The sequence below is a fragment of the Helianthus annuus genome, chromosome 2 (assembly GCF_002127325.2).
Source record: "Helianthus annuus cultivar XRQ/B chromosome 2, HanXRQr2.0-SUNRISE, whole genome shotgun sequence".
NCBI lineage: Eukaryota > Viridiplantae > Streptophyta > Magnoliopsida > Asterales > Asteraceae > Helianthus > Helianthus annuus.
In genome coordinates, this window is record NC_035434.2 from 55,548,001 (window position 1) to 55,565,951 (window position 17,951).

Consider the following 17,951-nt stretch of genomic DNA (forward strand, 5'->3'; position numbering starts at 1 on the left):
GCGTACCAGTTCATCGGTTAGCGTATTAGCTAATTCCACAGCATCGTCAATAGTACGAGGTCGTGTAGCCTTAACGATGTTACGGATTTCACTAATTAGTCCCCAAATATAGCGAGAAATGAGTACTGGTTCTGGCGAAGCCAGTGTTGGTACCACTCTAGCATATTCAAAGAATGTCGAAGTATAACCGCCACACTCTACGCCTACCATACGATGGCTTAGGAACTTATTCGCCATTTGTTCCTTTTCATATTCGGGACAGAATTTTCTTTCTACAAGATTCTTAAATTCTTCCCAGTTCATAGCATAGGCCATCCTTCTTCCTTTTGCTTGTAATACTGTGTTCCACCACTCTAGCGTCTCTTCTTTGAACAAATTTGACGCATACATCACCTTATCTTCTTCGGCACATTTACTTATTGCAATTACTGCTTCGGTTTTCTCTAACCAACGTAGTGTTGCAGTTGCCCCTTCATTACCTGCAAATTCTGCTGGTTTACAGGCAAGGAATTCTTTGTAAGTGCAACCAGGTGTTGCAGCTTTCATTTTCTTAGGAAGTGGGGCCTGTCGTGGATTATTATCGTCATGATTGCCGCCTCCATTTATGCTGTTACTGTCATTATCTTCCAGAGTACGTTTGCTAGGAATGATTTGTTGTGGTTCAGCAGGTTTCTGAGCAGCAGCCAGGATGGCTGGAATAGCATTGGCTATCCCTTGAGCAACAATGTTCTCGATATCTTGTCTAGTCATATACTGATTTTCCTGATTTTGCTCAGATTGGTTTACTTCATTAACTGGTTCATTATTAGCGTTTTCCATCTGATAATTAGTATTGATATGAATTATTAGTATCCAATAATTGATAGTTAGATATAACAAAATAATTACACATAAGCACATAAAATCTTACAACACATATATATAGCCAAAATCGTCGATGTCTCGACTTCTATTTTGTTTTATAGATTATATAGGCATCCATACACACTGTTTATCTTAGAAGGTCTTATTTCCCATTTTACAGAGTTATATTTTACTATTACTGTTATGATACAGACATACTTCCCAACCCTACTATTCTTTGGTCAACTGGCAGTTTAGTAGCGACGCTCGCTCTCGTCGTACTTCTAGGAGATTTGTTCCCCCATTTCCCTAATCCTATTCCATGTACCTATCAGCTCTTCACCGAACTAACGAAGTTCGGCTAAGTTTTCGTTGCTCATTGGAGGATTGGGGATAGGTTCTGGATCAAATTGAGGAAGGAAGGTATAAGGACTATTGATTATGTTTTGAAATTGCCAGTCATTCGTCCACCACTCTTCCATTTCACCTAAAGGTCGAGTGTGGATTAGAGGGTCCGGAATAGCTGGTTCCACATTTACGGGAAGTTGGATTTCGGCCGGGTAAGGGTATAGATTGTTGTTGATAGGGCTAATGACATCACAATTTGCCAGTAGACGGTCTATTTCGTCTTAAAATGTGATTTCTTCAGGTTGTTTAGAGCTCTCTCCTACTTCTATTCCCTTTTGTTTAAAATTTTCTCTAGTTTCTATCTCTGCTGGTTTAGAACTCTCTCCGGTCTCGATTACCTTTCCTTTGTCTACAGGGTTTTCTACTTTGGGGAGTTTCCTAGTGGCTGGCCTCCTCCTGCGTACTTTCCTCCATCCTACATATCTTCTTCTTTTCTTAGGCTTTGCTTTTTCTAGAGGTGGAGCTTGAAATTCTAGTGGTTCCTCCACATCAGCAAAATAACCAGTAAAATCGTGAGAGACTTCGATTGGTACTGGGTATAGATTGAGATTATGAAATGCTTCAGATAGCTCACTCATGCTGGTTAGCATATATGCAAAATGCACAAAAATGTTGAGTTAAAATCTTATAAGGAAATCAAACATTTAGTTTTATTGCATATTGAAAGACTAATTTTACAAAAGATAATGGAAAATTTAAACCACACTAGGATTTATTTATTTACGGAGTAGTAATTTTCTACTAGACCAAGCTTATTGGTAGTTTAGAGGTTTGCATTTTCTGCTACGGTAGCTAGCATATAAAGATTTGCCCATTTTTCATCTAATTTGTCTTCCCAAGGTGGACTATTGCCTAATTCCTGGATTTCTAGATTAAACCTCACTTTCTTGACTTTGGGTTTCTGGCTTTTCCTAATAATCGAATTTCTTTTCTCTGGGGTAAGAGGATTCTCATATTGTGCTTTACGGACAAAAATCCCTTCTTCCTGATTTGCTGGGTATTTGGAGGAAGAGGTTCCTTTTTCTGTGGGTGCAATATCTAATTTGTGGTAGATAGCAGAAAGCTTTTGTTTACCCATACTGTAACAATTAATCAATTTAATAAAACATATATTCACAGAATGGAAATTAGAATTCCTAAGTATTTCTCAATTACTTTAATAGGCTAAAATCAATAGTAAGCTTAAATCAGTGGCTCTGATACCACCTTTTCCTGTCACGGCCTTCGCCCCGGTTTAATCAAGTCCAGAGCCGCGAGGCAGGAAATCCCGTGGTATTATATTTTAAGTGACAACGGAAGTCTTTTTCAAACAGGATCTTTTAATATTAAAACTGCCCGTTTACATAAATTAGGGATAAAACCTTGTAATTTACAATAAGGTGATTTCATTGGGAAATCTTTATTTTACAAAACATGTTTCTTTATTTATTTATATTGAGCCACTTCTCTATGCTTGTAGTGCTTCACGACACTTTTCTTGGATCACAATAGATCACCTGAAACATGTTTGAAAAAGGTTTTGTCAGCGGGGAAATACTGAGTGAATCATTCAGTTTACTAAAAATGACACATTGGTTATAAATTACAGTATTAAGAGCGATTACAATGTTTCTGATATCAAACCAACTACCCACAGTACTTTGTCACTCGACCCATTGGCCCTCTAATTGTCCAATGGTGTCTGTGATTATGGTCATATCACCCATTGGCTGCCCCAATGGTGAAGATTATCAAGTAATGTATACAAAACCCCACATACCGGCTGTAACTTGGTGATTACAAAGACTTAATCCCTGTAATTATAACGTTGAAAATAACTTGGAGTTTTGTAAAACAATTGATAAAAAGAGAATGACTCACATTGCAGATTTAACGAGCAGTGTATAAGCTTACTGATTAGCCTTGATTAACCTAATTTAAATAACAATGCACACAAACGGGTTTAGTAACTAATACAACAGTTACGTCAATTCACGAGATTAAACCTTCACAACGATTAATAAAGTGCAATACTTAACAATTCAGCGGATTCACAACGAATGACAGAGTATAGTCCGAGTTCGGACAGCACTCAAACATTCAAGTCGAAATCACGATGAATAACAAATCGATCGGACGTTGAATCGTAATAGCGATCGAGTTAATACCCTGTTTTGCGGCAACGATTAGTGAATTATGTGTGTTATGCAGTATACAGGCGATATCTCTGTGTGTATTTCGACTTTTTACGTCGTTTCAACTCTCAGAATCCAGTCCCAAAGTCCCCTATTTATACACAAAATTTGACCCCCCTCGCGTGACGCGAGGGGTACCCCTTGGGGCTTCGCGTAGCGTGAGGGGTCACCTATTTTCTATAGGTAGCCACGTCCCTAACTAGGCTTGCTGAATTGACAGTTTCGTAAAAATCGGTTTTGACAGATAGTTATGTGGATAATCGTAACTAGGGTTTTACCCCCCCTGAGTTTTAGGGGCCCTGATCCTGATTCCGATTGTTATGAAAATTTTAGGGTTTATGCAGAATTGCTTGGGTTTCTTAATTAGGGTTTCCTTGATAGATAATTAACATACTAAGTATTAATTTTAGTGAGAGTTGTTACAGTGTGTTTAGCCAAAAATAGCCAAGTGTTCTAATTTTGCTCGCTATCCCCTTTTAAATTTAGTAAAATATCTAAATAACTAACTATCCGCAATTCATGCCCTCTTCCCACGATCTCCATAACGTTCACCATGGTCAAGCACGTGCGGAATAAAAGAGAATATGCTCCAGGAATATCACCATGACTAAGACCAAATACGTACTCCTGTAAAACAATCCCATATTCAAAGTAGACAATCGTTAGTGTAAGGATCACTATAATGATCCTGGATCCTGATCCTACAATACTCTCTGAGGATCATCAATTCAGACAGAATTATAGATCCCTAAACCCGATAGTAATTGAGGATCACTGATCACAGGAAAATCTTCCACTAACAATAGTGAATCGTGATACCTTCATCCTAAATGCCTTAGGATTCTCATCCTTTGGGATGTGTCCTTCCTTGAGATATCTTATGATTGGAGCCGTCCAGGATTTAGGATCCTCTTCAGAAAACTCAGCACCAGGATCCTGAATACTTACTACTTCCTCATCCTGAGGATCCGTCGCAGGATACAGGATATGCAATATTGGTATTTGGGACCCTTCTGGTATCCTGACTGATGATCCCAGATTTGCCAAGGCATCAGCTTCAGCATTATCCGCTCTTGGTACCTGTTCAAGTGTAAAAATATCGAAATATCCTGCTAATTTTTTAAGAATTTTGAGGTATTTGATTAACTTCTCACCTTTAACTACATAGGATCCATTAAAATGATTAGTAATTAACAAAGAATCAACAAATATTTGTAAACATTTAATATGCATATCCTTGGCTAGTTGTAGTCCTGCTATCAAAGCTTCATACTCAGCTTCATTATTCGTAGCAGTGAATTCACATCTAATAGCCTGGGGTAGTATGTCCCCCTGTGGCGATTTTAGTAATATTCCCAAGCCTATCCCTCTGACATTGAATGCACCATCAGCATATAGTGTCCAAATATCTGAGTTTTCACCTAGCTGTTGCACTTCTAGGTCGGCTTCTTCTGGTAAATCATTACTAAAATCAGCCACAAAGTTCGCTAGAGCCTGAGACTTTATAGCATTTCTAGGTTCATAAACTAAGACATAAGCACTTAATTTAACAGACCACTTAGCCACCCTACCAGACATCTGAGGTTTCCTAAGCACATTTTTAATAGGATGATTAGATTTGCTAGGAATTCTATGTGTTTCAAAGTAATGTCTAAGTTTAGTCGATGCCATAACTAAAGCTAATATTAATTTTTCTAAGTGTGAATATCTAGTCTCAACATCTAGTAAACTATTACTAACATAACAGACAGGATACTGCTAACATTCGTGACCCTTTACCAAGTAATGACTTTATCATCCGTAAGCATGGTCATCCTTGTGGGCTTATCTCCTATTTCCTCCTTAGCCTTCCTAGCATGCCTCTTAGCTGTAGAGTAAGAAGTTCCACATATGTCAGATCCCCCAGAGCTAAAGTTAATTATCTTGGCATCTGGTGGTGGAGATGTAGCTCTCTCAGGATCCTGGTCAGTATCCTGAGCTTTCTTCTTTCTATCGAGGAATTCTTTCAAGTATCCTTTGCTCAGCAAGTAGCTTATCTCCTTTCTCAAGGCTATGCAACCATCTGTCATGTGCCCAAATTCTTCATGGAAGGCACATCATTTAGATTTATCCTTCCAATCTATATTCCTTGGATTCTTTTTCGACCACCTAGCTTTGTTCCCCAGTCCCTGCATAGCATACATTAACTCAGGAACATTTACAGAAAAAACAATACGGTGAGATTTCAGGATATTCTTCATCGTCCTCATCTTCAACAACATTCACTCTCTTATTATCGTTCTTAGCATATGGCTTTGAACGATACTGTTTGTAGGAAGATTCTGACTTCCTATTTGCCAATTCATATGTTGAAGATGTGTTCATCCTCTTATGCATTTTCTTGTCATCTTCAATCCTTATGTATCTCAAAGCCCTATTCCGAGCATCATCTAATTTCTTGCAAGGATTCATTACGAGATCCTAATAAAATTGATAATCCTTCCGTAACCCCATTTTGAACGCTTGTACTGCCGTAGCAACATCAAGATTCGGTGTGACACATGTGTCACTTCAATCATCAAACAAATACCAAACCAATGAAATATTGTATTTCATACTTGGGATTTGTAAAAATATGTGTATCGTTTGCACATATCAACTCTTATTCGATTTCAAGCTTTAAATCGCTTTCTAGAGGGTTATACGCGCTCTGATGCGTAAATATAACCAGTTTAATGCAACAAACACTCCAGAATAGTTAAATAGGCTTATCATACCTTAAATATCCTTTACATAACTTAGAAACAAGTTTTGGAGGGTTTGGTGTGTTGAAATCAAGTTTGTTCGATCGCAGGGACTAATTGTGTCAAACTGCGAAACTATACCGATTTGAAAAGTAACGAACCTTCCAGAACTTGATCATAAGTTAAATATGCCCTAAATATCCTTTACATAGCTTAGAAATAGGCTTTGAGGTGTTTGGTGAGCAAAAATAAACTTTTGGTCATTCAGGGACTAAAAGCGTCAAAAAGTGCATAAGTTTGCATTTTCGCGCATAACTTACGTTCTGAATATATCCGGACATCCAAAAATTTATGTAAGCATTAAAATATTTTATTTTAGTGTTTGGCATCATAAAATTTCATTCGTCGCTTAATTTGGATCGTTTTTGCGTCCGTTACGACTTCCGTCGTAATTAACCGAACAACGCAATCGTACGACCAAACGAACCGACATTCGGCATATTTTTGAGCATGTTTCATGTCCCCTATACTTAGGCATCATTGTAGAGCCTTGAAAATGGCTTAACGGGCCTTAAACGCATCAAAAATGGCCTTAAAAGCATGCAGGGAATGAAACTGTCATTTTTCAAACTTGTTGCTGAACTGTGACACTCAGGCGGGGCGCGTAAGGTGTAGTCCATACCTTACGCGGGGCGCGAGAGCCTCCCAAACCTGTAAAACCAGTTTGCATAGCTGTTAACAGCTGTTACACTCACAAAACCCACTTGCAAATGGTATTTTTCAAACAATGGACTGAAACTAGGGGCTCTAATGGTTTTCCAAAACAAGGGGTACACATGGACGGCCTAGATCGAAGCACGTTTCTCGATGAACGATCCTAACAGTTGTGCCATGCCTATATAAGCCCAACCCATTTCACTCTTTTCCTCATATTTGATCTGATTCAAAGCTTTCTAAGTGGAAGTATATGCTTCCTACCTGAGAGCGAATCGGGTCAAATCTTGCGGGGACCTTCTGTAAGTATTCTTTCGTGTTTTTCGTTCATTTTAGCGTTACAGTCAAACTGTGTTTGACTTTCTGCATTGACCAGTTTATGGTTAATGCGAAGTTCGTTTGAAATTCATAACGTGAGCGTAATCACGATGGTTATAGTCCCGAGTGACTATACCTACTGATTACCACGTTATCTAGGCTCAGTGACGAGTCGTAGCTTCGGCTAGAATACGTATTCTCGCGTATTTTGTAACCAAGCTACCTTTAGGTATCAAAACCGTTTGTTTTGATACCAAACCTGTTTTCTAACTTTGTTAAACATGTTTCGACATGTTTAGCTCGTCACTTTTAGTTTAGTGCTTGTGTAGAGTCGTAAGTCAAGCGGACTAAACACCCGCTTAGACTTTCGAACACGACCCGTTTGGTCGATCATTAGGATCCGACCAAACATGTTTAGTGACCATAGTTGTATAGGGAATAACCTTCCGAGGTTATACCTTATGGTCACCTAGTTTAAGTAGTTGTATGATAAAGTAGTTTATATGCCTTAGGTAAATTACCAAAATGCCCTTTTCATACATAATTGGTAATTAAGCACATGTAACCTAAATTTTTGTCACATAACTGATTATGTAACATATGTAAATATGTTTTGGCATATAATACTTGTCATAGGGCTAGTTAGACGTCTCGAACGCGCATTGCGCGCGCGACGCGTTAAAGTAGCGTAAGCTACCTTAATGGATCATAATGGGTCGAAAGCACTTAGGATAGGTTTCATTTTAGTATGTAGGCCTTGGTAGACCATATCATATGAGTTCCCACGCTCATTTGGTTCACGAGACCTCATACTATCCGATCTCCCGATTTAGGTCCGGTTTATTTAAGTAGTTATCAATATTAGGTGCCGTTTGATTCCGTGCTCCCTCTAGCTTGCTTGGTAGTTGTTCAAGACTTCTAAGCACTCTCAAGTGAGTATATAGTCCCCTCTTTTACTGTTTTTCAATGTTTTGGGGTGAAGCATGTGTACCTATTTGTTATTTTCATGTTTTCAAAAGTATAATTGATTATACATATTAGTACTTATCTTTTTACAAACTGAATGATTATTTATGGTTTAAACTCTAATTTTTCAAAGATTATAAAATTAATTGTTGGATAGTACTTATTTTATGTTCACCAGACCGGTTGGTAGTATGATATAGCGCTATAGGATTTGACACCCCATTCCTGTTGTCATGGAATGTCTGAAACCAATTTGTTTCTCCATCCAAATAGGGATTGCCTTTGTGGTATTTCTATAGTCTCAAAGGTGTATTTTGATGCACTAGGTCTGAATGAATTCTTAAATCACATTATTTTTGTATATTTAGTTATACTCCCAAAAGTATAGTGTGATATGCTCTCATATGTGATATTGTACAAAACCAACATATATTTTGTTAATCATTAAAACATAGTTTGATATGTTATTTACAAAACCAAAAGCATAGTTTAATATGTTATTTATACAACCAAAACATAGTTTAATATGTTATTTATAAATCCAAAGTATACTTTTGATATACTACTAAAAATTATTATTTTTAACAACTACAGTATATTTAATCTACTATTTGTTTAACTATTGGGTTTGGTTAGTGTTTAGATAACGGGACGGGTGTAATGTTGTTGGACCGGTTTGCGACCCTAAAAAGTCAGTTAAGGCAGTTCATCTTTGCGTATAAAGGCGGAATCAATGTACACAAAGTAACAACAACTTTTCCTCTTTAATTCCATCTATATTGATGTGACACCTGTGTCACTTCTGCCATCAAACAAATACCAAACCAATGAAATATTGTATTTCATACTTGGGATTTGTATAAACATGTGTATCATTTGCACATATCAACTCTTGTTCGATTTCGGGCTTTAGATCGCTTTCTAGAGGGTTATAAGCGCACTGATGCGTAAATATAACCAGTTTAATGCAACAAACACTCCGGAATAGTGACATAGGCTTAACATACCTTAAATAACCTTTACATAACTTAGAAATAAGTTTTGGAAGGTTTGGTATGCCGAAATCAAGTTTATTCACTTACAGGGACTAAATTCGACAAACTGCGAAAGTATGCCAATTTGAACTGTAACGAACCTTCCGGAACTTGACCATAAGTTAAACATACCCTAAATATCCTTTACATAGCTTAGAAATAGGCTTTGAGGTATTCGGTGTGCTAAAATAAACTTTTTGGTCATTGAGGGACTAAAAGCGTCAAAAAGTGCATAAGTTTGCATTTTCGCGCATAACTTACGTTCTGAATACATCCGGACATCCAAAAATTTATGTAATCATTAAAATATTTTATTTTAGTGATTGGCATGATAAAATTCCATTCGTCGCGTAATTTGGATCGTTTTTGCGTTCATTACGATTTCCGTCGTAATTATCCGAACAACGCAACCGTACGACCAAACGAACCGACATCCGAGATATTTTGAGCATATTTTAAGATCCCTATATGTTAACTTTATTTTAGAGCCTTGAAATGGGATTAACGGGACTTAAAAGTGCAAAAAAATCAAGTTTTACAAGTGCAGGGGCCATTTTTGAAATTTCTAACGAGATTCAATGAACCTAGTCCAATTTTGAAGGGTTGATGGTTTTAACCCATGGTTTTGCAAAACCATGGGCTGGTATTTAATGGTTTATAAAATACTATGGGCTATTCTAGGGGTGCCCATGGTATTACAAAACCATGGGCACATGTGTACGGTTGAGATTAAATCACGTTTTTCGACGAACGATCTTAACGGTTCAAGGAAATCTATAAATACCCAACCCAACTTCATTCATTTCCCACATTTAATCTGATTCAAAGCTTTCTAAGTGGAAGTATATACTTCCCACCTGAAAGCGAATCGGGTTAAATCTTGCGGGGACCTTCTGTAAGTATTCTTTCGCGTTTTTCATTCGTTTTAGCGTTAAAGTCAAACTGCGTTTGCCTTTCTGCATTGACCAGTTTATGGTCAATGCGAAGTTCGTTTAAACTTCATAACGTGAGCGTAATCATGATGGTTATAGTCCCTAGTGACTATACCTACCGATTTCCACGTTATCTAGGCTCAGTGACGAGTCGTAGTTTCGGCCAAAATGCGTTTCCTCGCGTATTTTGTAACCAAACTACTCTAGGGTATCAAAACCGTTTGTTTTGATACCAAACCAGTTTTCTAACCTTACTAAACATGTTCTAGCATGTTTAGCTCGTCACTTTTAGATTTGTGCTTGTTTAGGCTCGTAAAGGTAAGCGATCTAATCAATCGCTTATACTTTCGAACCCGACCCATTTGGTCGATCATTAGGATCCGACCAAACACTTTAGGTGACGATAGTTGTATATAAAATAACCTTTTAAGGTTATACCTTATGGTCACGTCGTTTAAGTAGTTGTATGATAAGTAATTCTTATGCCTTAGGAAAATTACCAAAATGCCCTTTTTACGCATAAATTCATTTTAAGCATATGTAACCTAAGTTTTGACATCTAAACTGATTAGACAATAATATTAGACATGTTAAGGCATACATTACTTGTCATAGGAATAGTTAGGCGTTCCGAACGCGTTTTACGCGAACGACGCGTTAAAGTAGCGTAAGCTACCTAAACGGGTCGTAATGGGTCGTAAGCACTTAGGTTAGGTTTCATTTTAGTATGTAGGCTTTGCTAGACCATATCATATGAGTTCCAATACTCATTTGGTTTACGAAACCTTATACTATCCGATCCCCCAATTTAGGTCCGGTTATTTATGTAGTTATCTATATAGGGTGCCGTTTGATTCCGTGATCCCTCTAGCTTTGCTTGGTTGTTGTTCAAGACTTCTAAGCACCCTCAAGTGAGTATATAGTCCCCTCTTTTACTGTTTTTCAAATGTTTTGGGGTGAAACACATGTGCCTACTTGTTACATTCATGTTTTCTTGTTTTCATATCATATACTTGCTATTTTCATTAGTACACTATTAGTACATGATTTCATTATGTTTTGCTATGTATGTTTACTTAACATGCTAGCACATTGTTTTACATTACATTTCTTTTGCTATGTATGTTTACTTAACATGCTAGCACATTGTTTTACATGACTTTTCTGCTTTGTATGTTAACTTAGCATACTTAGTACATTTGATTTACATTACCTTTTCATGCTATGTATGTTCATCATACTAGTACATTGTTTCACATCACATCACATGCTTACATTCGGTATAACATTTGGTTTGTAAAAACGGGACTTATATACATTCATTAACATTAGCTACGCCGCTCGGTAGTAAGTAGTGGTACCATAGGACTTGACAAATCCCGTTCCTGACATCCTGGGTTGGTTTGGATGAAAGGAATGACTGAATCCGAAAACATTTCACATTGATAACCTTTACTTAAGGTTATCCGTCTGTCTCAAGGCTTGAATGTATGCGTTTAACACACCGCATAAATGTTAGTATCAGTATAGCATGCATTTCCACAAAACATAACATTGATTTAAACTGAGTTTTACTTCAATACTTTGTTTTGTGCATTTTCACCTATGGTTTAGTGATACATATTTCACTTGCCATACATGACATTTTGTTTACACATTACATGATTGACATTTGACATAGACATTTTTGACATGGTTTTCACAATGACATTTGACAATTGGTTTAGACATGGGCAATTTACATTGGTGGTTTGTTTGGGTAAGTGATTTAAGTAACGAGATGGGTGTAATATGATGCAAGCATGGTGGATACGCCGCTGGTACTTCCTATATATAAGTGCTTATATCGTATTACCTGTCATAACGTTATTTAAATCATTTAGTTTGGACTTATACATTTTACACAAATAACATATTTTTCCACAAAACTTTGTTTTACAAAACATCTTATTTTATACAACCTATTTTACTTGGTTATTCATTTAACCATACATTATACTTTATCTATACATATCTATCATCGATTTTCAAACGATTTATAAAACAAAACATTTTACAGAGATCATGACCGACTTTTGTTAAACAACTTTTTCTAAACTTATAAGTCATGAATCCTAAATCAATAAAACCTATGTACTCGCCGGCATTTTTATGCTGACGTACCTATTTTCACATGTGTTTCAGGAGATGATGCATAGGATTGATCAAGATACACATAGGCGGATTTGGGCCTTAGTGACAATAAAAGATGCAAGACTAGTTAATTATGTTATATTTCTTTGTTTGTTTAGACATTGTAACATAGTTAATCAATAAAACAAAATTTCAATTTTCCATTTGTGATGAAACAATGATTCTGTTACAACACTCCCCGACGATTCCGCCACGTTTTGTTGTTTTACGTGGTCGCGGTGTGACAGAAAAGTTGGTATCAGAGCTCATGGTTATAGGGAATTAGGTTATTAGTAATGCTTTGACCTAGTCTATAACCTTCCTAGGACCCTAACGCGAGTTTACTTGCGTTTAGTCATAAAACAATATCGTCACCTATCCTTAGGCGACAACCACAACAAGAACATAAATTCAAAACCGCTTTGAAAACTAATCATCTGTTCTAGGATGATTTATTATATGGTTTTGAACCTTTCGAGTTTGATTGTTGGCCTAGTGCCTTCTAAGTTTTCAAAATCCCATCAAGGTTTTGGGTTCTAAATAAGGTGAACACGTGCAAACCGAAAGAGTGAATGCCTGTACTCTGAGTTTTCTGTCTAAGGCTAGAGTGTTCGTACAAATCCGCAGTATCGGACCAGTCACTCTTACCTGGGAACTCTTGGGGTGAGTGTTCACTTATAGGAAAGCATGTCTTCAGCGATACATTATTATGACCCGTTTGCTTTGATTTGTCACCATCTCATTTGTTTGCCTTAGGTAACAAACAAATGATCGCAATTTTTATGCGTTGCCATTCTGTTTTGATTATCCGATAACCTTTCACTTGCTTCTTCCTATGCCTTTCATTTCCTTCTAGAATGTCTCTTCATCTCAGCAACGGTCAAATGTCCGAACAAACAGCTAAATTTGCCCAGCAAATAGGCGAAGTGATACTGAAGTCTGTGGATCTAGGCATTGCCATGTCTCGTCTCAAAAAATGTAGCCACTCAAGAGTCACCGAAGGAAGCAGAAGTCAGGCCTGCACCAAAATCAAGGAAGCGTAAGGCTTCAAGGAAACCCGCAGCAGTTACTCCTAATTAAGTGGGACCTAGCCAAGTGGCAGCGCCACCAGCTAGGAAGCCGTACATAGGAACTGCCCCATGGTGCAAACGATGCAACGTCATCATTCAAACCTCGTACCCTGCTCCAAATGTACCTTGATGTATTGCAAAATACATCTTTTATTCGTGTAGAGTTTGTATAGTTTTTGTTATATTTAGTTTTGTTTTTTCGTTAGAATATGCATGCTATTGATTAAATCATGTTTCGCAGGTCTTGATGCTCAAATATGCGAGAAACCGAGTAAAACGAGTTAAAATATTGAAGTGTCAAGTCTTGAAGCATGTTGGAAAGGTCGAGGAGTTGAAATAGAGTTTAAAAGCTGAAAAATCACTTTCTGGCACCCCATCACCCACTGAGCAAGTTTCTGGGGCCTGGCGAGAGTCTGGAGTTAGTACATGAGCTGAAAAACAAGGTGGCACCCCACCACCCAGTCCCTGATTTTCTGGCGCCCAGCGAGAACGTTCTGGCTGGCAATTATTACGAAAATTAAAAGGGGTTGTTATAGAAAGAGATATATAAACATCCTAAACTGGAAAAAAAACCCTAATTCGACCTTGGGGAGTTCTTTGGCAACCGTTGAGCATTCTTGGAGCGTTTTTGGAGATTTCGAAGCCTAGGAATCATCGGTATGAGTTCGGGGAAGAAGACTTGAAGATCTAATCGGGTTTTCTAGTTCTTTGTTCTTGATTTTTCTTCCGAAACTTGTTTTGATGAATTCTTTGTTGAACTTCTTTGAATTGTTTTCGTTTATGAACATGCTCGGCTAGATTTATTAACCGCCTAGACTTGATGAATGGATTAAAATAAAGTTTTTACCGTTTATGTTATTTGCAAGATTGTTATGGATTAATTGTGATTTGTAAAAGGTTTGATTTAATGATTTGATGTATATGCATGCTTTGAGTTGGTTTATTGTTATTACTTGCTTCATATGATTCTTAGTGACGGTCTATATCACAACATAGAGTCATATTAGGGTATAGGATTTCGGTGAGTGTCTATATTACGTAAGAAAACCTTAACTCTTTAGGGAGAATTGGCCAGTAAACCCTAGAAGTAACTAGTAATAATTTGCTAATTCTTAGTGTTCTACTAGTCCTAATACCTGGAAAGTGAGGGGCTATTGGTAGGTCTTACCCGACGAATTGCTTTAGATAGTCCTTGGAAAAGGTCATGTCTTGGTTTACCTGTCGGTCTTATTAGTCTATCAAGTCAAATTAATTACTTCAAACTACCTTAGACCTAGGATTGGAAAAGAATAGGTCAACATTAGGGTACTTACACAATAATTAGACAACTGGAAAGGCGTCTAATAACCGGTAGGATTAACGGCCTAGGTAGTTCCACAGGTTTCTCCTTGAGAAGGGTCGAGGGGCCTCGTTGGTTCTTAATAGGTTTAGTACTTTAAGATCCCGGTTCAATAACTCGTGCATTTAACTTAATCGGTAATCTCTTAAAAACAATCTAGGATTCTTGTCTAGGTGGTCTCGTTCTCATATAAGAAAGGTCCTCAGTCTTTATTCGTCTTTAGTCTAGTTCTAGTTTAATTTAGTAGTTTAATATAGATTTCCTAGTTTTTCCGTAACCCCCCCCCCCCCCAAAAAAAAACAATTAAAACAAGTTAAGTCGTGTCTATCAGCGTCTGTTAGAGTCTAATTTGCGTGATACATAGAGTCATGTGGTTCGATATCCGGACTTCCTAGGTTATACTACATTGATCGGTACACTTGCCGATTGTGTGGTTTAGGTCGAGTCTAGAATTTAAAGCTTTGTCGTGTCTAGTTTAGAGCGTCTAATATAGTTAATTTTTATAGTCTGTTTAGCACACATCAAGTTTTTGGCGCCGTTGCCGGGGACTCTTGGCAATCGCGTTCATTAGCTTTGATAGATTTCAGTGACAAATACGTCTACGTGTTTTATTTTGTTTTGTGTCTTTTGTTTTCATCTTGAGTCGTAGTAACTTCTGTTTGCTTTTCTTGTGTTCAGGTTTTTGCTTGTAGTGGATGCCACATCTGCGCTCGCACGGACCACCACCACCAGTCAAGCAGTCATCATCTCAATTGGGCCAAGGCCCTCAGGTTGCTTCTTCATCCTCTTCTCATTTTCCCAATTTCGATTCCACCCCGTTACCCACCCCACCTCCTACACCACCACCATCGCCAAACCGTTCACCTAAAACTTCACCCAAGGTTTCCCCACCCAATAGTCCTACTTCTAGTACCTCTAGTAATCCAGAAAACTTAGAACCAATGGCCAACCCTAGGCAAACCGTCCATCAGCAAGCCACCCAAAATTTTACCGGCCTCGCTTCACCCATCACTGTTCCACCCATAGTCAGCGAGAACTCATGGCAGATTCCATCTTACGCCATGCAGGCCATTACCAATAGCATCCAGTTCCATGGCCGCGAGGATGAGGACGCCCCGGCCCACATTAACCGGTTCTCGCGTATCCTAGCCACCTTTAGCCTTCATGGTGCACCCAATGATGCCACCTACTTACAGCTTTTCCCGTTTTCACTAGCTGGCCGTGCGTCTACTTGGTTGGACTCTCAACCAACTGGTACCTTCACCACATGGGCGTGGCTTCGTCAAGCCTTTTTGAATAAGTATTTCCCGCCCGCTAAAGCCTCACGTCTTAGAGACCAAATCCATTCTTTTCGCATGGAGCCCGACGAGCCTTACTACCTTGCTTGGGAGCGGTTCCAAAACCTGTGTGCACGTTGCCCCCAGCATGGTCTTTCTGATTGGGCGTTATGTGAGAAATTTTATAACGGTCTCACCCAAGAGACTCGTGATAGGTTCGATACTAATGCGGGAGGGCATATGATGGGTATTCTTACTGTTGCTGAGTGTTTAGAGCGTTTTGAGGCATTTGCTCAGTCTCAATCCCAATCACGATCCGATCAGCGGTATCAAAGTGGTAATTCGAATACCACTACTAGTGCGCCCGCCCGAGGGGTGAACCATGTCACCATGGATCCTAGTTTAGCCGCTGTATTGGAAAACATGTCTAGGGAACTTAAGGAAATTAAGGCTAAGGTAGACAAATGTGAGTATTGTCGAGGGGGTCACGACACGAGTGCGTGTCCACTGCTAGTAGGTGAGGAGCAAGTCGATTTTGTAGGAGGGGGTCAAGGTAGAGGTCAACCTAGTGGGTTTGGTAATAATAACTTTGGTTCGGGTTGGCGTAATAATAATAATAATTTTGCTTCTAACAACAATTTTCGCTCAAACGGGCCCCCTGGTTTTCAAATAGCTCAAAATCCAAATAGGGGTTTAGGTTCACTCTTTGGTGGGGGTTCAAATGGGCAGGTTAATGACGGGGGGTCAAGTAGTCAGGTTCAAACAGGTCAAGGGTCAAGCTATGATCTTGGGGGTAGTCTAGAAAGAATGGAGGCAATGATGAGTCAATTAATTGTTAAGGACCAAACCACCCAGAAGAAACTTAGTGAACATGACCTTATGCTTAAAAATCACCAAGCTGCTTTCCAAGACCTTCAAAGGGTTGTAGGTGATATGTCTAGGAAGTTAGAGGAGAGATTACCCGGTCAGTTTGCGGGTAACACCCAACCTAACCCGAATGCTCATGTAAAGGCCATTACCACCCGTAGTGGCAAAACCGTAGGGGACCCGAGCGTAGAGGAGCGAGCAGTCGATGAGGATGAGGATATTGTAGACGAAGAGATAGAGATGGAGGCTCCCGGCAAAGTGCAATCGAGGCTGTGCCCAGCAAGTACCGCACAGCCCGGTGAGTCTCAAGGTGAGAAGAGAGTAGAGAAACCTCCCGTGGATGTTAGGCCTTCGCCTTTAGTGAACCATGCGTATGTCCCGTTCCCTTCCCGTCTTAAGAATCAAAAATACTCGAGGGAATACGGGCAATTCTTAGACATCTTCAAGCAATTGAAGATTAATCTTCCTTTTATCGAGGCACTCCAGTCTATGCCTAAATACGCGAAATTTTTAAAGGACCTTCTTAGGAATAAGGAGAAGTTAGGGGAGTTGTCGAATGTCCCATTGCATGGAGGATGTTCGGCCGTTGTCTCAAATCAGCTTTGTAGGATCGTTTGCTGACCCAAACGAGTCGTTCAGAGGTTGTCTCTTGCGTTTCAGATGCGGAATAATAAGATATGCAAGTAGATATAGCTTGTTCTTCCTTCTAACTGCTTGTTTTATTGATTTGAAACGTTTTACAGCTCAATCTTCACACCGGCAGAGCCTAGGCATGGAATTCGACAACAACCTTATGAGGTCCGCTTATGTGTCATATGACCATAAGAGCGGACCAGTTAAGTCCACATAAGCGGACCTTCCTGACAAATGAGCGAACCTAAAGTCTAATGTCCATAAGAGCGGACCTAGCATATAAAACCTATTCAGACTCCTGTTTTCTCGTATTACGTGCCCTATGCTATACAATACAATATAAGACCTGATCCTAGATACCTAGACGCAATCAACAGATGTAGTGCACTAACAGACTCCCCCTCAGATGTTGATGGAGTCGCCAATACACCTTGACTGCAAAACTGTGTCTTCACATCTTCAGTCTAGATCAGTCTCTGGG

At 38.8% G+C, this 17,951-nt stretch overlaps 1 protein-coding gene across 1 annotated transcript; it reads left to right on the forward strand.

Annotated features, from left to right (window-relative positions):
* The first annotated feature begins 15,388 nt into the window (after nt 1–15,388).
* LOC110890694 lies at nt 15,389–17,458 on the forward strand. Its single transcript, XM_022138317.1, has one exon. The coding sequence runs from the start codon at nt 15,389–15,391 to the stop codon at nt 17,456–17,458; it is 2,070 nt and encodes a 689-aa protein (XP_021994009.1).
* The last annotated feature ends 493 nt before the right edge of the window (nt 17,459–17,951 follow it).